The 22,834-nt window shown below is 57.9% G+C and overlaps 1 protein-coding gene across 1 annotated transcript in view; it reads right to left on the reverse strand.

The window, feature by feature from the left end:
• GRID2IP (Grid2 interacting protein) overlaps nt 1-22,834 on the reverse strand; it is a 37,093-nt gene that overhangs the window by 9,066 nt on the left and 5,193 nt on the right. Inside the window, exons 2-13 of the mRNA XM_060122404.1 lie at nt 19,834-19,988; nt 11,486-11,734; nt 11,170-11,255; nt 8,569-8,638; nt 7,981-8,075; nt 7,465-7,648; nt 4,779-4,933; nt 3,630-3,785; nt 3,277-3,374; nt 2,980-3,097; nt 1,852-2,207; nt 1,021-1,437 (exon numbers count right to left, since the gene is read on the reverse strand). Of these exons, the coding sequence (XP_059978387.1) occupies nt 1,021-1,437; nt 1,852-2,207; nt 2,980-3,097; nt 3,277-3,374; nt 3,630-3,785; nt 4,779-4,933; nt 7,465-7,648; nt 7,981-8,075; nt 8,569-8,638; nt 11,170-11,255; nt 11,486-11,734; nt 19,834-19,988 (2,139 nt within the window). The remainder of the gene's footprint in view (nt 1-1,020; nt 1,438-1,851; nt 2,208-2,979; nt 3,098-3,276; nt 3,375-3,629; nt 3,786-4,778; nt 4,934-7,464; nt 7,649-7,980; nt 8,076-8,568; nt 8,639-11,169; nt 11,256-11,485; nt 11,735-19,833; nt 19,989-22,834) is intronic.

A 22,834-nucleotide genomic window follows, 5' to 3' on the forward strand; every position in this document is an offset into this window, starting at 1 on the left:
AAATGACAAGCATGCCCCAGCGGAGGGTGGCTGCATGTAAGGACATGCTGTTGGTCCCAAGAAGAGGAAGGGACTAGGCTTGAGGATGACGGAGGGAATGAGCACTGCGATGGGGCAGCCCCAGAAGCTGGAGGGTTCCCAGGCCATGTTAAAAGGAGTATGATGTCCAGGTCAAAGGAGATGAGAGCACTGTTTTCTCCTCTGAACTGGTGAAGCCCCATTAGGAGTTCCATTTGGGACCTGCCCTTTGACAGACTATGGGGCTAGAAACCACATTCTAGGGGAATGACCTAAAGAACAGGGATGGGGTGAACCTTGCTCATGGGACAGGCTGGTTGGTCTGTGGATAAGGAAATATACTTGATCTGCCTGATTTCAAAGGGCAGGACAGAAAGCAGGACATGGGAATCTTGGTGAGACAAAATTTCAGAGCAATACAAGTATGGATGGTGAAAACTGTCCAGTGAGGAAAGGGATGCCTTGACGGGTAGTGAGCTCCCCATCACTAAAGGGGTTCAAGTATATATTGGCAGTGTTGTTTGGGAGGAAGTTCAAGCATCAGAGTGAAAGGGTGGAGGCTGGTGTGCAGGGGTTCGGAACAGCTGCCCTTTTAAGAATCCTTCAGTCTTGGCTCCTGTGAATAAACTACTGATCGTAGACTGGCGGACAGTTCGAAGGTCTGTGACTCTCTAACCAGATGTCCTTCTCTTGGCTCTAAGAGCCTAAGGGAACTGTCCAAATCTCAAGTGATAGGTTTCAAGGGTGAGTGTGGTGCTGTTTCTGGATGTCCCCAGTGTGTCATTGGCTTAGGGACACAGATTGAGCTTTGGTGCCTGTGTCAGCCACCAAGGGTGGGCGTGTTCATGGGCTGGGCCTTCATTCATCCTCTGCTCAGCATGGGGACGACCAGAGGATGTTCAGCTGATGCTGGAAGAGGCCTGGAGAAGGGTCTTGCCTTCACTGCTGCTGCCCAGACCACCTCCCCCGGCGCAGAGCACTCCTGGCCCCCGGGTCACCTACCTGTCCCCAGATGGTGCCTTCCGAGTTCTCCACCTGCTCCCACCGCAGGCGCTTGACGCTCATGTGGCTGGTCTCACTGCGGCGGTGGCCCAGGCCCCGGGACAGCATGGGGGGCGCACAGGGGACAGGTGGGGGCAGGGGTGGCGGGGGTGGTGGAGGGACTGGGTGGCTGAGTTGGGTGAGGGGCTTGGCCAGCGTCGGAGCGGGGCCCCAGGGGCCATCAGGGGTGCGGGAGCTGGGCTTGGGGTCATGGAAGGGCAGGGGTGGCGGTGGCGGGGGGCTGAGTGGGGGCGGGGGGATGTGGTCGGAGATGGAGGAGTAGGTCAGGGAGCTGCCCTCCTCACTGCTGCTGATGCACTCACTGGCACTGCTCCTCTCATTGGTGACGAAGCTGCCCTGGTCGTCGTGGAAGCTCATCTGGGGGGACAGAGCAAGGCAAGGGGAGGGTCAGGCTGGGCCCAGGGAGACTGGAGCCTGGGCCAAGGTGAGGGAGAGTGGAGTAGTCTGGGGCAGGGGGTGGCATGGCCCGGGGATGGGACAGGAGAGGCTGGGGGCTTAGCCTGAGGCTGTGGTGGGACAGCCCGACAGAGTGTAGGGAACCTGAGACAGGGCATATGGGGCGGCCTTGGACAAACAGGGTCCTAGCTTGAGCCCAGGGTGGGATAGCTCCAGCCAGGGAGCGGGGTGTCCTGGGACAGATTCTAGGATGGACTGGGGCAGGGAGAGGGGGAGCCTGGGGCACATCCCCAGGGCAGCAGGCCTCCTGCAGGAGCCTGTGGACACTGTCCCCATATAGGCCCCCGTACCCTGCGCGTCTGCCCGCGTGCTCACCTCTTCGTAGTCATTCTCAGGGCTCAGGAAATCATCCACGATGGTGACCCGGGGCCCCAGCTGCTCACTCAGCGCATCCAGGAAGCGGTCAGTCTCCCGGCTTGGCACAGGGTGGGCGAAGGTGAACAGCTTCCTGCGGCTGGGCGGGCGGCCGGGCTCCGGGCTGCGGGTGCTGCTGGAGCGGAGGGGCCCGGGGCCCAGCTGTGGGGAGGGCGCCCTGCTACTGTCCAAGCTGGCGTAGGGGTGGGACTCGCAGCTGCTGGGGGAGGCCAGGCCCTCTGAGCACAGCGGGTAGTAGCAGGGGGAGGGCAGGAGCCGCTCGCTGGTCCACGAGACGCTGGACAGGGTCCTGGGTCCTAGGGTGGGGGATGGAACGTGAGGACCCCTCTTGGGTCAGTACCTGGGTTCCAGGTGCGGGCTGGAGGGGAGGGGCCCCAGGGCAGGTTGGCTCTGTGTCCCTGGACACCTTCCTTTCCTCCCCTGGACACAGTGCAGGAAGACCCTGGATGACGTTGCGTCCCCAGGCTTCCCTTAGGGTGATCAAAGGCCGGAGTGGGCAGGGGGAGTACTGCTTGGCCCCAGGACAGGCAGACCCCAGCTCATCTTGCACAGGATCCCACGGTCCCACCTGGAACCCACTGAACACAAGTCAAGGGTGAGGGGGTCTCCAGACCAAAGGTCGTGGGGCACCTCCCGCACCCAGCAAGCCCTTGGCTCACAGAAACATCACCCAGGGGTCCTGCCTTCTGAACTGCCGAGAAACCATCATGTGTGTCTGTGAACAACCATCTTCCCAGCCGTGCCACTCACAGAGCAAAACGCATGCGCTTCCTAGTCTATCGGACAGTCACATGTGAACCTGGGGACTCCTGTGGGGGCGGCCCTCTGCTTTTCTAGATCCATAGCAGAGGTGAGGATCAGAGGGGACATGGGAGGGGCCGGGACAACCCGGACCTTGATGGCCCCTAGCTATGGAGGTTGCCAGGGCTCCCCAGCATTCAGTCCCACAGCCACGGAGCGAAGAGGGAGGTCCAGGGATATGCCTGGAGGTGGTGGTCACACCCAGCCAGCCAGCCGGGAGGCCAGAGGCCAGAGCTGCCTTGGGAGCCGGGGCTGGCGAGCCCCTACCTTCCGTGCCTGCCATGCTGGGCACTGGTGGGGAGGCACGGGATCTGGAGGTGGTCCCCATCTTCCCTTTGAAGCTGCTGCTCAACCGGGACTCAAGCTCTGCGTAGACAGCCGACATCTTTGGGGAGAGGAGGTGGGGATGGGTCCAGCCTGCCCTTACCTCCCCCACGCGGCCCTAACATGGCCTCAGAGGCCAGGCCTGGGTGGCCTGGGAGGCCAGGGTCTGCCCCAGCTCTGTGGGCCACCCATTCCCAGCTCCCCACTGACACCAAAAGCAGGGCAGAGAGAAGGTCTCACCATCTTGGGGTTGGGGGTCTCGGGGAGGGATGTACCATCGCCCGCCTGGCGCTCGCCTGGGATCAGAGGACGAGGCATCTCCGCGCAGTCGCTGGGCCCTGCCGGGGAATCAGGAGGGCCAAGTCCACAACACGGGGGTCTAGTGACCACCCCTGAGCTCTAAGACTCAGGCCCCAGCCCAGACCCAGCGAGGGCCTCTGGAGAAAGAAACGCCAAGCCCCGTGGGCCCAGAGGGGCCACTGCTCAGCCCATTCCCAGGGATGTCTCATCTCGCCAAGCCCATTTTGCAGGTGGGAAAACCGAGCCCTGTCGCGCCCTCTCACCCACTCCAGCCTTTTGGTCCGGGGCCTCACCACAGCTGAGGCTGGCCTCCAGGCCCTGGGACCGGAGGCTGCGGCGGCACATGGAGGAGGCCCTCAGGGAGCTCCGTGGTTGGGGCTCAGGCGCCGGCTCCGGCTCCGGCTCCGGCTCTGGCTCGGGTTCCAGGTCCAGTGTGGGCTCTGGCTCTGCTGTGGGACCAAAGGGGAGACAGGCCCCTTGTCCTCTCAGGCTGACAAGGAGCCTCCAAACACAGGGAGGGTGAGGGCACCCACCTGTGAGCCTGGGCCTGCTCGGCTCTAGGACAGCTGGGAACCCTAGGGTGAGAGGCGGGGCGCTGGGGTGTCAGCCTGAGGACAGAGGCTGGGCGGAGGTGGCCACAACCCACCCTCAGGGCCCCTTCTCATGCCGAGAGCCTAGGACCCCCTGATTCCCAGGTCTCAACACGCAGGCGCTGCTGCCCCTAGGGGCCTGCAGAGTGAAATGGAAGGTTCCAGATCAGGGCAGATGTGTGGGACATCTGCTGCCCAGCCTGCACCTGAGCTCAAACCCTCAACCCCCCAACAAACTCTGGGTCCCCAGGACTAGGGTTGGTGGGTCCACAAGGGCCAGCACCGAGGAGATGGGCAGGCGAACGGCAGGTGCCCAGGGTTTAGCCCACTTTCGATGCTCACAGCCGAGTGATGAAGCGCGTGCGTGGTGTGGGCCCAGGGGCACCCAGTGGCGGGGCAGCAGCGGGGAGCTGAGGCTGCACGGGGCCCCATAGGCCCTCGTGTGAGTCTGTGGGCTCCAGAGCCCACTAGGCAGGTGTGACCTGGCCGTGCGCTCACAATCCAGGTCTGTAAACAGTGTCCACATGAACTTCTTGATCTGTGCCACACTTCCCAGGGTGCAAAGCACAGCCACTGTGGTCACCCTCATTTTGTGGGTGAGAAACCTGAGACCCTGGGCGTTCGGTGGGGTGTCTAAAGTCCAAGGTTATGCTGCCTTAAGGGTCAAGTTGGCAAAGCACATCCGTGGGGCAAAGCGTGGGACCAGCCCCAGTGTGCTGGGTGTGCAGCTCCAGGACAAGTGGGTGCATCTGTGTGTGGGAGGAGCCCGGGTTGGCTGTAATACCTCACAGGTGAGAACATCAGGTGTCTGGCCTTTACCTGGCGGGCTGAGCAGGGGGAGGGGCTGCTTACCTGTCATGGCCGTGTAGCCCAGGAAACATGCGATTTTCTCCTGGCAGAGTTCCTGCTCCTCGTAAGTCAGCAGCTGGTAGATGAACTGCCAGAGGACCTGCTTGGCGGGCGTGTCCAGCACCGGGTAGACATCGACGATCAGGGTGTCGATGTTCCTGGGGGTGGCGTGCAGGAGCAAGGGGTTCATGACTCAGGGGCTCAACAGAGGGGGCAGGGTGGTGGACAAGGGGGCACTTCCAGGCCACAGAATTCAGCCTCATGCCCTTCCCTTCCTCCCCAAGACAGAGAAGTGGGCAGGAAGGTAGGCCCTGCGGACAGGCTGCCCAGATTCAAATCCCAGCTCTGCCACTTACCAGCCAAGTGACCTTTCTTGCTACTAATTTCTCTGTCTCAGTTTCCTCCTCTGTAAAATGGGAGATAAAAATAGCATCTACTGGGGAGTTCCCTGGTGGCCTAATGGTTAGGATTCTGGACTCACTGCTGTGGCCTGAGTTCAATCCCTGGTCGGGGAATGGAGATCCCACAAGTTGTGCTGCACGGCCAAAAAAAAAAAAAAAAAAACAATGAAAGCATCTACCACACAGAGCTGTTGTGAAGATTAAAACGTATAGAAAGTATTAGGAAAGCTGACTCACTATATCAGGGACTGGCAAATGATGGCCCAAGGCCCAAAATTTGGCCTGCCACCTGTTTTTGTAAAGCAAGTTTTATCGGAACATGGTTTATATAAGCCTATGGTTTATATTTTGTCTATGGCTGTTCTCAAGTTACAACAGAAGAAATGAATGGTTTCAATGGAGACTATATGGCCTGCAAAGCCTAAAATATTTGCTATCTGGACGTTTCTAGAAATAGTTTGCTGATCGCTGCATTGTATGGAAAAAATAAAACTGATCCTCATGTAACACCACACATAAAGGTGAACTCCAGGTGGATAACAGACCAAAGTGTGGAAGGTATAATTATAAAATTAATAGAAGATAATGCAGGAGATATCTTTTGACCAAGGGGCAGGAAAGGACTTCTTAAACAAAAATTCAAAAGCCAAAGCCATAGGCCCCAAATGTATTGAATGTGATGATACAAAATCAAGAATACTTGTTCAAAGAAGCACAACTTGGAGCTGTTAATATTAGATATAATGGGGCTTCCCTGGTGGCGCAGTGGTTGAGAGTCCGCCTGCCGATGCAGGGGACACGGGTTCGTGCCCCGGTCCGGGAAGATCCCACATGCCGCGGAGCGGCTGGGCCCGTGAGCCATGGCCGCTGGGCCTGCGTGTCCGGAGCCTGTGCTCCACAACAGGAGAGGCCACAACAGTGAGAGGCCCAAGTACCGCAAACACACACACACACACACAAAATATTAAATATAATGGAAGTAACAAATGGGAGAAGATATTTACAATGTCTAAAATCAACAAGGAATTGTAATCTAAGACTCAGAGAGGAACTTCCCTGGTGGCTCAGTGGTTAAGAATCCGCCTGCCAATGCAAGGGACACGGGTTCGAGCCCTGGTCCAGGAAGATCCCATATGCCGCGGAGCAACTAAGCCCGTGCGCCACAACTACTGAGCCTGCGCTCTAGAGCCCGTGAGCCACAACTACAGAAGCCCACGTGCCTAGAGCCCATGCTCCGCAACAAGAGAAGCCACTGCCATGAGAAGCCTGCACACCGCAATGAAAAGTAGCCCCCGCTTGCCACAACTAGAGAAAGCCCACGTGCAGCAATGAAGACCCAATGCAGCCAAAAATAAATAAGTAAAATAAATAAATTTATAAAAAAATAAATAAAACATAAACAGGGAACTCTGGCAAATTTAAGTTTTGCCGTTTAGAACTTTCTGGAATTTTTTCCAAATATATTTGTTCAGTGGTTGGTTGAATCTATGGATACAGAACCCATGGATATAAGGACCGACTGGGGGTGTTAGAACTTGGATGAATGTTGAAAACATGCTAAATGAAAGAAGCCAGACATGAAAGTCCACATATTGTATGATTCCATCATATTAAATGTCCAGAACAGGGAAGTCTACAGAGACAGAAAGTAGATTAGTGGTTATTTAAGGTGAAGGAGGAGCGGCAGGGGGCGAGAGCAATAGTGAAAGGGTTGGGCTTTCCTTTTGATGAAAGTGTTCTAAGATTGAGTGTTCTAAGATGATGATGGTTACACATATTTGTGAATATACTAAGAACCAGTGCATTGTACATTCAAATGGGTGAATTGCATGATATGTGGATTATATTTCAACAAATATACATTTTTGTTTAAACAGAAAAAGGGAATGAACAAGTGATGGGCTTTGCAGGGACGTGTGATAAACACTCCTGCTGCTGCTGAGGTGCAGAAAGAAAGGAGCTAACCCAAGCCTCACAGGGAGGGGCTGGTGGCAAGTGCCCGCGGCGGGGGTGTTGTGAGGGTCCCGCCAACCACCCTGCAGGGGGGCGCTGCCTGCCTCCCTTTACGGAGAAGGCTGTGACTCGCCCAGGGCACTTGGCTAGGAGGTTTCAGAGCCAGGGTTTGTTCTAGGGCAGCCCCGATGGCCCCCACCCCAACTCGGGTCCTCTGAGCTTCCCTCAGGAGAAGGGGGCTTAGGAAGCTCAGGCAGGGAGACCCCGATGGTGAGACCGGGCAGGAATCGGGGTCTACCCTGGGCAGGTCCCCACCACCACCCTGGCCCAGCCACCTGTGCTGGAAGAAGCTCTCGAGGGCCCGGCAGACCCCGTAGCGCTCGGGGGGCGTGAGCAGGTGCTCCAGCTGCTGGCTGAAGGTCCTGCCCTGCACCCGGATGCTGGACGGCAGGATCTCCGCCACCCACTGCAGGGAGGTGAGCGCCGACGACGGGTTGGGAGAATCCATCGAGTCGGAGTCTGCAGGGGCCACGGGAAGGAGGGGCCCGGGTGACCCAGCATCCCCAGGCCAGGCGCGGTTTTCCTGGCAGCTGGGGCCAGGGGACCTCCCGAACTGGGGTGAGCGCCATGCATTGGGAGGCACACCTGGGGATGTGCCCCATTGGGGGAGGAGGGAGAGCCCCAGGCAGCGTCCCTGAGGCCACCCCACTGGGTTTTGCAGCACCACCTGGAGAGGAAAGCTGCAGAGATGGGGGACAAGCAGAGTCCTCTGTAGAATCATAAATCCCACCCATGGCGACCCCAGCAGGGTATGTGGGCCAAGGCGGCCAAGGGCCAGTGGGGAGTCTCACCGCTGGCGAATGGGACGAGCCCCTCCTCCACCACCAGCGTGGGCATTGCACCACTGCCCTGCAGCATGGACACCACCTTGTCGTGGGAGCAGTTCCTGCCGAGCAGAGATGGCCCAGGAGGGCCTGCCCAGGATGAGCCCTGCCCAAAGCCACCCGCCAGACCTCCCTGTCCTGCCGGTGGAGGCCACACAGCAAGCCCACGGCTGGGCCAGGACCAGAAGCCAGGGCCCTGCCTCTCCTGCTTGTTAATCTCCTCTGCAGGAGAAGCTCCAGGCCCAGGGCCAGCTGGACACTTCTGGGTACAGAAGGGGTCATGACCACGCCACCCCTGGGCAGGGTCCCCTCTTAAGGGTAAGACACACATGATCCATTCAACTCTGTGCCCCCTGCACGGAGCTGGGGTGTTTCCTGGTTGGAAGGACGATATGACATCCTGGAGAGGGTGGGAGGGTGGATTCAAGACTTCCTGTGAGAAGAGGGACAAACTGGGGACCAACTGGTCAGAAGCCCATGGCCGGGGTATCCCAAGAGTCAGGAGTCCTGGGGACTGTTTGCCACCAAGCTCCAGTGACCCCAATAGCCTCTGACCTCATGTCTAGTCCGTTGAGGAAGAGGATCCGGTCACCCGATTTGAGGGAAGCATTGTCAGCCGGGCTCCCTGGAAGCAAGGAGAGAGGGTGCGGTCAGCTGAGCGGTGACCCACTCAGGGATCCCTGTGTCGTCCTCCTGTTTTACAGGCGAGAAGTGGGATGGGTGGCAGAGGAGAGCCAAATTCAGGCCAGCAGTCCCACATTAGAGCCAGCGCCCCTCTGCTCCCAGCTGCTCGAAGCAGGGAGCTGCTCGAAGCCTGGCGAGGGTGGGAGTGCTCGGGACCCAGCGTGGACCACCGGTCAGCCCTGAGCTGGGGGAGGAGAGCAGAAAAGGAAGGTGTGCACACCCGCAGAGGACCCTAGTCTATACTCTATTCTCAACCCCTCGTACAAAGGTCCACATCATAAATTTCTCTGTGTCTTTGTCACTAGGAGAAAATGTGTCTAGAGGGAGGTTCCTCCCTCAGGCTGGGAAACATGAAGAATTAATCATGTTTCAACATCTTGGGACCTTGCTGACACTGGAGGGACTGTCCCTCTAGAGGGCTAGCCAATCCCTAGAGATGGTACATGACTGGTCTGCAAGTGCATCTTTCCCGTGCCAACCAACCAATCCTAAGCCCATCCCGCCGCCCTTCGTCTATGGGGCTCGCACAGTCCGGGTAAACCTGCTTAGCTGGCTTACCCTGCCTCACCCATTTCTTCACAAAAAAAAAAAAAAAAAGGACTCTTGCCCACGTTTTCTCTTGCTCCCTCTGCCTCGTGACCAATCCTGGTGCTTCCCTGTGTGGCCCTTTGTGGCATGGTGTGCCGTGCCCCTTCCTCTTGGGAGCTATAACACACCATCTTTTTAATGGCAGTCATCTCCTGACCTGTTGGCCTCACCATGTCTGAATAATAAAACCTACATTTTCAGCACATGGGAGCAGCTAATTCTCACTCTGCCTTAATGGCCCTGCAGGTCAGCCCTAACCCAGTACCTGATACCTGGAGAAGGGGGAGCTGCTAAGTTTGCTCCTGTGGATACAGACTTTTTTTTCTTTCTGCCTCTTTCATTATTCATCACTCTAAATATGATTTGGAAGCAAGTGGGGGGAAATGATAGATGCCTAAATATACTCTCAGACTGTGAGCAATTGGTTCTCTCTTGAGGTGGGATTCGTCAGGAGAGGAAGGGGAATGATCAGGGAAGACTTCCTGACGGAGGGGGCCAGTGGTTTTTTTTTTTCCTGGGACTGAAAAGGGGGTGAGGGCGATGGTGACAAATCCAACATGGCCTGCCTGGAAGCTTGGGCCAGGCTGGGGTGGAAAGGCCAGAGAGGTAGTAGCAAGGGATGAAAGATCACTGGATCAGGAGTCAGGAGACCCCGGGTTCTAGTCCCTGATTTGCCAGAGTCCCTCAAGCCTGTATCCCCATCTGTAAAAGCTGCCATCGAAGCACCCGTTTGGCTTCCTATGACGAGGAAGGCATGGCGTTACCAGCCTGGAGGTTGGGTTGGGGAGAACAGCACCCCTGGATTTTAACATGGCCCCAGGCCAAGTATCTCTGGCTACCCATGTGGGAGAGGCAGGGAGGTGGGGGTGGGGGTGATGGCAAAGTTGGAAGAGACATATCCAAAGAGGAGAGATTAATCATGTCTAGAGGAAGCTCCCCAGAGAGCAGCCTTGGGCCTTTTCTCTACAACAGTGTGTCAATGACTTAGTGATGTACAAATCCAAGATGGACTGGGTCTCAGAATGATCCGAAGGCCGGAACAGTGATGCAAAGGCACTGAGGCACTTTCCCAGCGATCAGAAGAACCCTTCTCACAAATCCATGCACTGGAGATGTGAGATGCAGAAGGGTAGAAAGAACTCAGCATCAGCAGGGGCACCAATGGGGCTGGTTCACTAGGCGCATCATGTTCAGGTGCTGGGAGGGGATGGGGACAGGACAGAGCAGGTGACCCAGCCCTGTGGGCTGCTTACAGGGAGGGAGAGATCAATTCGGTACCAGGAGACATGTCTGTCCACAGAGACCTTCCACAAGGGAATGGGCTGCCTCCACAATAAATGGGTTTTTTCCCTCCCTCCCCTCAACACCCCACTGGAAGGGTGGGAAGAAGGAATTCCTTCACTGAGGAGACTGCCTTTTTCAAGATGCACCATTCCAGGAGCAAGAAGGGGCTGGCCAGGTGGGAGGAGGAGGGAAGTCCAGATTTGGGGGGCTGGGGGCTGGATAGTGGGAAGAGGCCCTGAAGCCCTGCTGCTCGCCCAGCAAGTGCGCAGTTCCCAGGGAATGGGAATGTTGTCTGGGGCTCAGCCTGGGCGGGCACCAGCTCTGTCCCGGCTGCCCCCGTGTCTCAGGCAGTGCCCCTTGCCCTCCCTGTGGACACAGGAAAGATCTGGATGGAGAGCTTGGCTCACGTGGCGCAGAGGTGACCCTGAACCTGGAGGGGGTTCGCCCTGACTGGGGAAGGTGGATGACTTGGATCTGCTGCTCTGGGACACTCAGAGGACACAGGCTACTTGAGGTTGGTACCTGAAAGGGGGAGGGGCTGCTGAGCATCGGCCTAACAGACTCCCTCACCCCATCCTGAACAACCCACCCACACCTCACCAGGCACGACAGACTCGATCCAGACAGGTCCGTGGCCGCGAAGCGTGAAGCCGAAGCTCTTGTTGCCCTTGTAGACTCGGACCGTCCTGGGGAGAAAGAAGGGGCGGGTGGGGGGGCGGGCAGCACGCCTTCCCCTGGGGAGAGGAGCCTGGGGGGTGCAGGAGATGGCGACGTCCAGCGTCCCGCTCTCCTTCACCTCTCCTGGACCCCAACCCCCAGCTGTCCTCGCTTCGCCCCCGCGCCCTCCGCCCGGGTCTCCATGCCGAGCCCACCGACCGAGAGGCGTCCGCAGCCCGCGCCCACGCGTCTCGGGTACCTGCGCGCGCCCCCGGGGCCGGCGCGGCTGCCGAGCAGAGAGGCGGCCTTGCGCTGGGGAGGCTCGTCGGGGCGGCGCGGGGCGGCGCTGGCGCGCGTGGACACCAGGAGGCGCTCCGGCCGTTCCTCGCTGCGGCTCCGGCGCAGCCGCTGCGCGCCCTGCGCCCGCCGGGCGCGGCATAGCTTGCCCAGCAGACCCTGAGACACCACCTCGTCGAAGCGCGCCCGGTGCTTCTTGGGGATGAAGATCCTGCGGGCGAGGACAGCAGAGTCGGGGCGCGCCCCCTGATCGCGCCCTGAACTCGGCAAACCTCGGCCCAAAAACTTCTCTTCGTGGGCGCTGCCCTCGGCTCTCCCCTCCACCCAAGGGTGGCGGGGGAATCAGCAGCCCACACCCCAAGTGTCCCCCTCAGTGCCCGGACTTGCGCCCCAACGGGCCCGGGCCACACGAAGGCCACGGCGCCCTACTTGCTGCACTTCGGGGAAAGTCTCGTTCCCACTGTCCCCATTACTCTGGCCTCGGGGCCTTCAGTGCCCTCAAAGCCCGTCCGTGGACCCGTTCCTCCTCTTGCCTCTGTCTTCCCACCTCTGGCCTCTCCCAGACTCCCTCATCTCATGCCCTCGCACCAGGCCAAACAGCAGATAGGGGTCCCCACCACCCACCGTCTCCCTGCCTGATTCCAGGCAGCTCTGCTGGAGAAAACTGAAGCCACAATCCGCTCCGGGGTCAGACTTCGCCCAGACCCTCATCAGACTCCCCAGCTCCCAGCTTGCTTCTCCCAGCAGCCCTCTCTACAGCTGCCGCCTCAGAGAGCGCCAGGACCACCACATCCAGTCCTGGCTTGTACACTTTTGCCCGGGCTGTGGCCCCCACCTAGCACACTCTCTCTGCTCTTCTAGCTAAACCGGGCTCGCCCTTCAACACCCAACACTGGCCTTCCTCTTTTTGTCCAACATGTTTTAGGAGGTCTCTGCTCTCTGTGCCAGCCAGGCGCTCGGCTTCAAAGCTGAAGGCACTGTGGACCCTGCTCTAAAAGGAGTCACCCTGGAAGTGATGAGAGGCAGCGGGGAGGCTCACACAGTCCCTTGCTGGGGTCCACACCCTGGAATGTTTCCTTGGTGTCCATAGGTCTCCTCGGCAAGGCTGGAAGCTCTCAGAGGGCTGGGTCTGAAGCCTGGGTGTGACCGACAGTGACCAGCCAGGGCTCGGCACATGGTTGGGACTCAGAGACGCAGTAAACGGGGGTCTACCAGTGGCCCACCCATACTTCTGAGTAATGGCAGCAGTTAACATCCTGGTGGACGCCCTGGCCCATGGAAGAGGATTCTGAGGCTCAGAGAGGATCCCTAACTTTCCAGGGTTACTCGGCCGCCCTCGGCACAGCCGAGATGGAAGCCCAGCCTCTGGACCTCCGCACTGTGGCAGGGCTCTGTCGAGGGCCCCTGAAGGTCTGGTTGCTATCGAGGCCTCCCTGGCTGCATCCCAAGGCTCCCTTTCCTGTTCTTTCGACCAGGAGCCAGTGCCAAGGGCATGGGAGGAGGGGCGGGAGCAGAGGCCTCGCAGCCACAGCTGAAATACAACGCCTCTGATGTCGCACGGTGGCCCCCGCTAAGTTCCCCCGATCTCTGTGGGTAGTTTAATAAGGTCAGTGGACACACTAAGCTACCTGGTGGGAGGGAAGGGATGTGGATCGTCAGGGAGGAGGGTGCATCAGGGCCTGCCTCCCACCCCCCAGTGAGCTCTGCTTCAGATCTGGATGTTCCAGGCAACCAGGAGGTTAGAACGATGGCCTGCTCAGCTCTGCCAGGAGAGTCATCGCCTGATACACGCATCCTTGCCCACCCCCAGTGAGTGGTTCCCGAGAATCTAGAGCCTCAGTCGCATTCCCCACACGGTCAGTCAAGGTCTCCAGAGCCTGCCTTCTCCTTCCGCCTGGCCTGCACCTTCCCCCCATGCCTCGTGCTCAGGCAAAGCAGAGATGACAAGCCGGAAACTGTCTACCTTACACTTTGGCTCCGGCCCCAGGCTCCAGAAGGTATCAGCCCAACACCCCCAGCCCCTAGGTCCTACCTGCCACCCTCTAGCAGCAATAGAGGGTGGCGGCCGCCACCCGGCCCCTGCAGTGGAAACCAGGTGAGTCACCAACTGCATAGGTAGGAGAAAGTTGGGTGGCCCATTCCCTCCTTGGTGTTCTTGGGGCTGAGAAGGAAGCCAAGGCCGCCTGGTGTGCTAGACGCCCTTTCTGGCTGGTGTGGGCCCTCCATGCGGCTCGGTCTGGCCCAGGCACCCCAGCCCTGGGTCTGCTCTGAACTGACTGGCGCAGCACATCCAGATGCAGTGGGGTCTCATGGACCACTGTGGCTGATGGATTTGATGCCCCTTTGACCTGACAGCCTGGCTGCGGCTGCCTCAGGACTCCCAGGTCCCTGCTACGCCAAGAAGCTTCTCTGTGGCCACAGGGCTCTTCTGGGTGCCACACAATGACCTTGCACTCAGAGTCAGTTCTCTTCTCTCTGGGGGATCAGGTCTAAATCCAGCTCCAGATTCCTACCCGGGGCTCCCATAGGGTCCTCTCTCTCCACCACATTCCCCGCCTTGTTCTCTGCCCAGTTCCCTCAATCAGTCCAGTCGTAGGAAGGAAAAAGGGCTTTTCAATCCCAGCCCTTGATCCCCGACCTGGATCCCGACCCCTAGGGCCTCGGACGGGTTCCGGGTGCCTAGCGCGGGGAACTCGCCCCTTTGGGCGAGTTCTTTTGGGCGAGGCAGGGAACTTATGCCTGCCTTTTGGGCGAGGCAGGGAACTTATGCCTGCCCTCCCAAGCCCCCGCCCCCAGCCAGGCTCGGTGGGTGCCCACCCAGGACAGCGAAGCCCCTCAGTGCCCCAGCCCCACCCCTTTTCAGGTCAGCCGGAGGCGGGTCCGTCGCACCAGGGTGCGCGGTTCCCGGGGGCTCCGGGCGTAGTGGGGAAACTACCGAAAGTGCCGAGAGAAGCCCTGGTCCTTCCCCATCTGAAGCCGGCGACGGCGGCGCGGCAGGTGCCGATGGGCAGGGGGTGGCGGAGCCCGCGAGCAGAGCGAGGTCGCCGAGACTCCACGCGCCTCTGCTGGGCGAGCGCGCTCGGCCCCTCCCGAGCCGGCTGGGCCCGAGGCCCCGCGCCCGCCCCCTCTCGGGTGGCCCCGCCCCGCCCGGCCCCGCCCCTTCGGGGGACCCTTCAGTCAGCTCCCCGCGAGCTGGGCTGGCCGAGGCCGTCACGCCGCCTCCTCTGGCCCCCTCCACGAGCACCTCCCCAGGCGCCTCGCCTCCGACCCCTCGGGCCGCGGCGCTCCGGAGAGTCCCCAACACCCGAATGCAGCGAGGCCGAACCCGACCGTTCAGAGGAAGCTCCGACTGCCTTGTGCAGAGCCTGGGAAGGCTTTCTGGAGGAGGTGGCCTTTGCGCTGGGACTCGAGGACTCAGCAGGTGTCGTCCAGAGAGACCCTCCCTTCCCACCCAGGGGGAAGCTCCAGAGGAGAAGGGGCTAGAGAAGGAGGCCTTGAATGCCATTGTCAGCCGCTCAAGCTGCACTCCGAACAGTGAGGAGCCGCGGGAGGGTATAAGGATTTAAGGGGAGGTGGAGGGACCCCGAAGGTTTGGTACACCAGGGGAGGGGTGATACTGGGAGGGGCACAGCAAAGGATGTTGGGATGGGACAAGTGGCCAGATTCTAAAACACAGGAAGTCAAATTAATGAAACCTGGTGAGCGCGTGGAAATGAGGAGCGGGTGGCCAGGTTGGGGCAAGTCCCAGGTGAGGGCAGTGGGGGGAACAGAGGGCCTCCCTGGGATGGGCGTGTCCTACTGGGAGAGGGGAGGGGAGGACCAGCTAAGGGGAAGAGACGGAGATAACGGGAAAGGGGGTTCGGACCCCTCCCCCAGCTCTGGGCCTGCCACAAAGCAGGAGCAGGCCCCAGGGCCCCCACTGCATTGTCATTTCTTGCTGATCCGAGTCCTAGCTTCAGGCTGGAAAGGGTGAGAATCTGAGTTCTGAGGACCAAAGGATAGATGCCGGGGAGCCAGCCCAGGGCATCCTGGGAGGGGTTTCTCAGGGACAGCCTCAAAGTGGCAGGGCGCTGGGGGAAGGGGGTCAGCACAAGGAGGCGGTCACCACCCAGACAGGCTGGAACCGCAGAGGCAGGAAACCCTGGGGACTTTGGCTCCGCCTCAGTCTTTGCGGGGAACATCCTCCATGATCCTGCCTGCGGGTTTCCTGCAGCTCGTCACAGGGAGGCCCCTGCAGACCTGACGGTCAGTCTCTGTCCTCTATCCAGGCCATGCTGCCCAACGCACTTCAGCCCTGCATGCCTGGCCCCAGGGAGGCCACCACTCTGGGGTGACCTCTCACGGCTTTATGTCTCCCCTGCAGCAGCAGGAAGCCTGAGCCGGTGCTCATTCGGTGTCCTCCCCGTGCCTGACCTCAGCCCTGCCGGGGGGAGAAGTGTCTGAAAATCCTCACGGTGAGCACAGCTCCCTGTCATCCACAGGGCCACAGCCGTCCCATCATGATCGAGCCATTTCTGGTTGTTTGGTACCAGCTGTGATGGCCCTGAGGCTGTGAAGACCGTCCACGTTGCCGTGGGCACTGGAGACGCGACCACGGAGCAGATGCTGCTGCTCGAATCCAGACACAGCCAGCAGTGCACTCGCTGCCTTGGGGCCAGGTGCCCCCCCCCCCGCCACCCCAGCACAGTGAAGTCACCAAAGGGGCCAGCAGCTGGTGCATCTGGCCAGATGACCCATGGCAGCATAGGGTGGGCCAGGCTGGTCCTGCTGAAATGTCTGCCCCGGCAAGAGGGTACTACCAAAGGCAGGTCACACCAGGGCAGTGTTTCCCCCCCACAGAGGACATTTGGCATTGTCTGGAGACAGTTTTGGTTGCCACAAAATGACAAGTGGCAGGAGGGCGTGCTACTGGCATCTAGTGAGCAGAGGCCAGGGATGCGGCTAAGCATCCTACAACATGCAGGACAGCCCCCAGCAACAGAGAAACATGGGGCCCCAAATGTCGATAGTGCCATGGTCAAGGAACCTCTCTAGGGAGAAAGAGACCTTCCTTAACGGAGCATATACTAGATGCCTGGCGCTTCCCCTACACAGTGTCATAGAATTTTCCAAGGAGCTTTGTATGATGGTGTCGCTGACACTTGTCATTAAAGCAGAGGAGGGTGAAGGAGGTGCTCTCACCCTATCCCCCAGATTCTCAACTAATCTCTTCTCTGCTTTGCCACTGGCAGAGTCCACTTACATGCTTTCCTACCAAGAACCCCATGGGAAACACGTAGAAATGACCAACCCCATTTTTATGGATGAAGTGTAGAGGTTAGTGAAACTGCCCAAGGTCACACAGCCAGTGAGTGGACTGGGGGCTCGCTAGGTCTGCTGGGATTCAAAACACAGCTTCCTCCACCACCTCAGCTGTTTCCTCTCCCGACCCCTACCCCTGACCCTTTCCTTCTTTGCATTTTTTCCTGAAACACTAGCAGAGCACAAAGCTGACTTTGCTTTCCTGTTCCCTCCTATCCACGTCACGCTTTCCAAACTACCTGGCCTGTCCTAATTAGAAAGCCATTTTATCACTTCATCAGACTGGAATCCCTTTGGGGATAGACCCAAATTAGGCTCTGAGCCACAGGAGTAACTGCTGTCGTAAAGAAAGATAAGACCCTTTACTTACAACATCGCCACTGACCCAAATCTCACCCTCACAGCCATGCTAAGATGATGAGGCCACGCTGAATATTAAGTCGTATTTGATATCCATTAAATTCAATGTTAAAGCGTGACATGTGGCTAGTGGCTACTGCACTGGGTGGCCCAACTTCATGGTCTCACTGCTCCTTCTCCTTTCTCCCCAAGTCTTCCAGTTGGGCCACTGGGACCACCCCTCAGAGGCCACACGGTGATTTGGGTGGGTTCCAGCCTCTGTCGAGTGTGCACACACATGAGCACAACACACGCGCACACGTGTACCTTTACCTACCCTTTGCTGCTGCACCTCTCGTTCAAGCCTTGTCTCTCCTCAGTCGGGGGGTCCCAAGTCCAGAGCCCTTCATGGCCCTCTACCAAGGCAGGGTGGGTCACAGCTAGGCACAGTTGGGCACCCAGAGCCCTTCATGGCCCTCTACCAAGGCAGGGTGGGTCACAGCTGGGCACAGCTGGGCACCCAGGGTTGGGTTGTGTGTGGTACCACCCTCGCCTTGGCTCTCCGGGCTCCACCTCTGTGGCTAGATGCCTGGCCCTGATGAACTATCTTCCCACCTCCACAGGGCACAGGCCACACCCCGCCGGCCACTGCCTAAGCTCCAGCTCCGGAACTTGCTGCCTGCTCCAGGCAGCCTGCCCTGACTGCCCCGTGCTGAGTCCATTCTCAGCTGCCCCTCAGCTGATGCTCAGCTCTCAGAATCACAGAAAACTGCCTGTGATTCCTCCCTGCCTCCTCTGAGCTCTCTCGGGAAGGTGCTATGTGGGATCGTCACTTCATCCCTGGAACCCAGTACACGGGCACCAGAGTACACCAGTATACCAGAGGGGTGGTGGAGGGGGGGTGGGGAGGTAGGGGGATGGGTGGCTGAAGCCAGGCTACCAGGGCACCCCTCTCCCTGCAGAGCCCAGCTGGGCACCGCCCCCCCCTCCAGCAGCCTCCCCAATTTTCCTGTCGCCCTTGACGCTCGGACAAGAGGCTGCTGTTTCATCCTCCCCAGCAGCTCCCCGGGGACGGGGACGCTGAGGGGACTGGGCATCCCAGGTGTCCAGGGTTCCCGGTTCCCAGGCTCTAAATCGGGCATGCCCAAGGGGGTGCCTCTCCACCCCGACTCTTCCTGACCCTTTGCCGGCCGCTCGGGGGACGAGCCGCGGACAGGAAAGGCGGACGTAGGGGCTGTCCCGGGAGGCAGACCGGCTGACCCGGCAGAGGCGGCAGGGACGGAAGCCTGGGCAGCGCCGGAGGGAGATGAGGGACCGAGGGGGCCTCCAGCTGAGTCTGGCGGCTAACAGCCTTAAGACACGCATGCCAACTTCCCAGGGACAGTCTGGCCGCCCGGCCCCTGGCCCGGCACTGGTGCGGAGGGGCGGGGTGGGGGGCTGCCCATCCATCACCTCCCCAGGGAGCCCTCAGCGCCAGCGCATCATCTGCTCTGCAAATTTGGCTCTAGAAATAACTTTTTTTCTCTCCGGATTTTCCCAGCAAGGGGCAGGCCCCTAACTCACCCCAGGCAGCTCATGGTGGCCTCTTTTGGTGGCCTTCTGTGCTCTGCTGCAGAGCGGAGACGCTGCGCCCGGGCTTGGGGAGTGGGGGTGGCCAGCCCGGTCCCTGACATTGGCCAGGCCCAGAGGGAGGGGCAGGCTGCGGGGTGAATGGCAGCGAGGGGAGGGGGCGGGCTGAGCCCAGGAAGGGGGAGGGGCGGGGGTGGGGGAGCGTCACCGGCCCTGGAGGCAGGGGGTGGAGAGCCAGCCCCGCAGGACCCCTGCAGGGAACACATCATTCAGGCCCACGGGGGCCTGATCAAAGCTGTGCGGTGCAGGGCAGGATGGGGGTGGAGGTGGGGGGCCGGTTTCGGGAGATTCCCAGGCCACTCCAGGTGTGGACCTACCAGGAGATTTTTTTTTTTTTTCCTGAAGGAGGAATTTAGAAGGTCCAAAGCTGAGCAGAAAGTGCACAGCTGACTGGTTCATGTTCTTGTGACTGCTATTCATTTGCTGTGTGACTTTGGGCCAGTCCCTTAACCTCTCTGAGCCTCAGTCTACCTCTGTGGAATGGGGACAATAATAGTGCTGGTGGGATTCAGTGAGAGAGTGTTCGTCTAGGGACCTGGCGAGGTTCTTGGCATGCAGCCATCATCATCAAAGGGCAGAGAGAACACACTGTTTATAGGATGGGGAGGGGGGCGGTGCCCGGGATGGACACGGCACAGCTCCAGGCTTCCTTGCCTTGACACTGCGCCATTACTCCCGCTCAGTGAAGAACTAGGAGTGTCTTGGTGTCGCATTGGAGATTTCTGTGATCTGGGTTTTGGGACAGAGCAGGGCAGACTGTGACTTGAGCTCAGGGGGTGGGTCTTCTCTGCAGCCCGTCCCAGCCCAGCAGTTAGCAGCCCTTTCCTTCTCACTCAAAGTGATGCCCTGGCGGCCAGCAAAGCCAACAGCTGCCCTTCCCAGCAGCCTTCGGGGTCACTGGCCCACCCATATCCTGGAGCTGACGGGGAGTTGGGGTCCAGCTCAGGGGCGGGCCACGCAGCAACAGCAGCAGCGGAGCCTGGGGTGGTGGTGGGAGAGTGGACACCGCTGCTTGCCCATCCTGCCCCCCAGTTGAGGTACCTGAGGTTCTCCAGGAGGGGCCCACGGGCCTCGAGGGGCAGCACCAGGGTGAGCGCCCACACCAGCTCATCCACCCGCTGCTCAGCCGCGAACTGCTTCAGAGCAGCGAACATCCGCTCCTTGGTCATCGGCTGGTCCCCCAAGATTTCATCCACCTGCGGGGAAGGGTCTGATGAGTGGCCACAAGGGTCCCAGGGCAGAACACCAGGGAATCAGTCACCTCCCTCCCTTTCTCCCCCAGGACAGCTGACATGGCAGCCCCCTCTGGGCCCCCGTGAGAGCTCCTTACCCAGACCATGCCATTTCAGAGCTCACAGTAGCCCAGCGAGGTGGGCGGGGCCAGTATCTTTGTTCTGTATCTAAGGAAACTGAGGCTGCTAGGGGTGGGGTGACTTACTCAAGGCCATGGAGTCAGGATTCAAACCCAGAGACAGACCTACTGAATATCGTAAGGATTAAAGGACTCCATGTAAGGGCTTAAAACACGTGCCAAGCGCTCTGTAATTGCTGGTTACTATCATCATAACACTGTATTCCCTTCCACCATACTCTTCCGCCGAGAGATCCCACAGAGAACATTCCGGCTCCACAAAAAAGCCCTGGAGTGCACGCGTCACCCCCAATTCTGGTTTCCTCAATGCTCCCTCTGGACTTTTGTTTTCTTCACCTTAGTGTGCAAACCAGCTGAGGCCAGACAGAGCACATCTACTCAGAGGAGCCTACCGGACATGGGCAGTAAGAGTGTCCAAAGCCTAAAAACACGCCTGTCATTTTACCCAATGATCATGCATCGACGAATGTATCCTTGACGTGTCCTGACAAGTGCACGACGATATATGAGTGAAGAGGTTCACCTCTGCATTGTCTATGATACTGAGACATTGGAAGCAGTATAAATACCTGACATTACAGGCTAAATAATTGTAGCACATCTGTTTGGGGGATATTTCCTTGGCTATGCAGCCAAGATGGGAGGAAATCCCCAACCAGGTGAGAGGCAAGGTCCTGGGCCTGATGTTGCAGCCTCGGGCAATCGGAGGCTCTTGCCCAGGGCTTTTGCTCTTGAAGGAATGATGCAGAGATGTGGGGACACGGAGCTTGTTCAGGGCAGTGGCAGAGCCCTGTAGCGCGCCCTGAGCAGACTCATCCTGAAGGGTGTTTAGGACAGCTGTGCTCCAGATGGCCCATCCCTTCTTGGTCCTAAGCCTAGGTCTCCAGCACTGATTCTAGGAACGCTTCCTCCCACAAATTCCTTTTCTGCCTCAGTTAGCGGAGTCAACTTCTGTTGTTTCACAGCCAAGTTCACTCCATACTCTGCAATATTGGATATCGTTGATTCTAGGGTGAACACTTTTTTAAAAAAAATTTTAACATCTCTGAAATCAGGTTGTGTCCTACGGCTAGCTGTCATTCCTGTGCATGTATGAATTTGGTCACAGGTTTCATATTGTTACTTCCATTGAGTTATATACATTGCGAGTACTAAATATGTCCAAATAAGTCTAAAAGCCCTCTTCCACTAACTACAAATTAAGTGACAAGAAGATAAGGAAGCATGTGTCATGGGTCAGTTGGCAGGGATTTTTCTTTCTTGGTGGTAAATAAAACAAGTGCATCTTGCGATCAACAGTGTTTAAGGTTTGATGCAATGTGGTACCATTTGGCCAGAGAGAATGATGCTGTAGGTCTTTATTTAAAAACCATGAAATGGGGAGTGATGGCTAATGGGTGCAGGGCTTCTTTCTGGGGTGATTAAAAAGTTCTAAAATTGTGGTGATGGTTGCACAGCTCTGTGAATATACTAAAAACCATTGAAGTGTACACTTTAAATGAATAAATTGTATGGTATATGAATACATCTCAATAAAGCTGTTATAAAATACATAGAAAATGTTTGTGATAAACAGGTAAGTGAAAAAAACAGGTTATCAAATGGAACACACGGTGTTACATTTTTATCATAGATAATTACACATATGTCTGCACAGGGAATATGCACTAAGGTTTATAGTGATTTTGATTATTTTTATGTCAATGGTTTCCATTTTTTAAACAGTGAGCTTGTATGACTTATACAGTCAGGAAAAGGCATACATGTTGTCATTGCTTCTTTTTTTCCCTTTAGTTTTTACTGTGGTAAAAATGCACATAACATAAAATTTACCACTGTAACCATTTTCATATGTACAATTCAGTGGCATTAAGTACATTCACAATGTGGTGTAACCATCACCACCTTCTAGTTCCAGGACATTCTCATCACCCCAAATGGAAACGCTGTACCCATTAAGCGGTCACTCCCCATTCCCTACTTCCCCAGCCCCGGGCAGCCACTAATCTATTTTTCTGTTCTACGGATGCTCATACTGAATATTTCTTATGACTGGAATCATATACTATGTGGGCTTTTGTGCCTGGCACCAATACTTTTTTTTTTTTTTTTGCCTCACCGCATGTGGGATCTTAGCTCCCCGACTAGGGATCGAACCTGCGCCCCCTGCAGTGGAAGCACAGCGTCCTAACCACTGGACTGTCAGGGAATTCCCACTTATACTTTTAAAAATGCAGCAGTTAACCATTGTCTGTCCATACTCCAGGAGATCCCTGCCTTGTTAGTTCAGGGTCTGGGGGTGCCTCTGGGTACTGACATCCTGAGCTAACCCTGAAGCAGGGGTGGGAGGCTGGGCCACTTGGTGAGCCTGGGAGTTTGCCATGCATCTCTCTCAGGACCGTGCAGGTGCAATTTCAGCCAGAAGTGGGCTGTTCAGTACTCCCTTCCATCCACCTCCAAACTTCTCAACAGACCCAGCATCCCTCTCCTCCACCCTCCACTCTCCTGGGCAAGGCCAACCCACGAGGCCACAGACATTCCACTGCACACACACACACACACACACACACACACACACACACACACACACCAGAGTCCCCACCCTCTCTTCCTGCCACCTACTTGTCACTCAGCTATCAGCTTGAAAGTCCCCTCCTCAGGGAGCCTTTC

This window comes from Lagenorhynchus albirostris, chromosome 15 (genome assembly GCF_949774975.1).
Source record: "Lagenorhynchus albirostris chromosome 15, mLagAlb1.1, whole genome shotgun sequence".
Taxonomy (NCBI): domain Eukaryota; kingdom Metazoa; phylum Chordata; class Mammalia; order Artiodactyla; family Delphinidae; genus Lagenorhynchus; species Lagenorhynchus albirostris.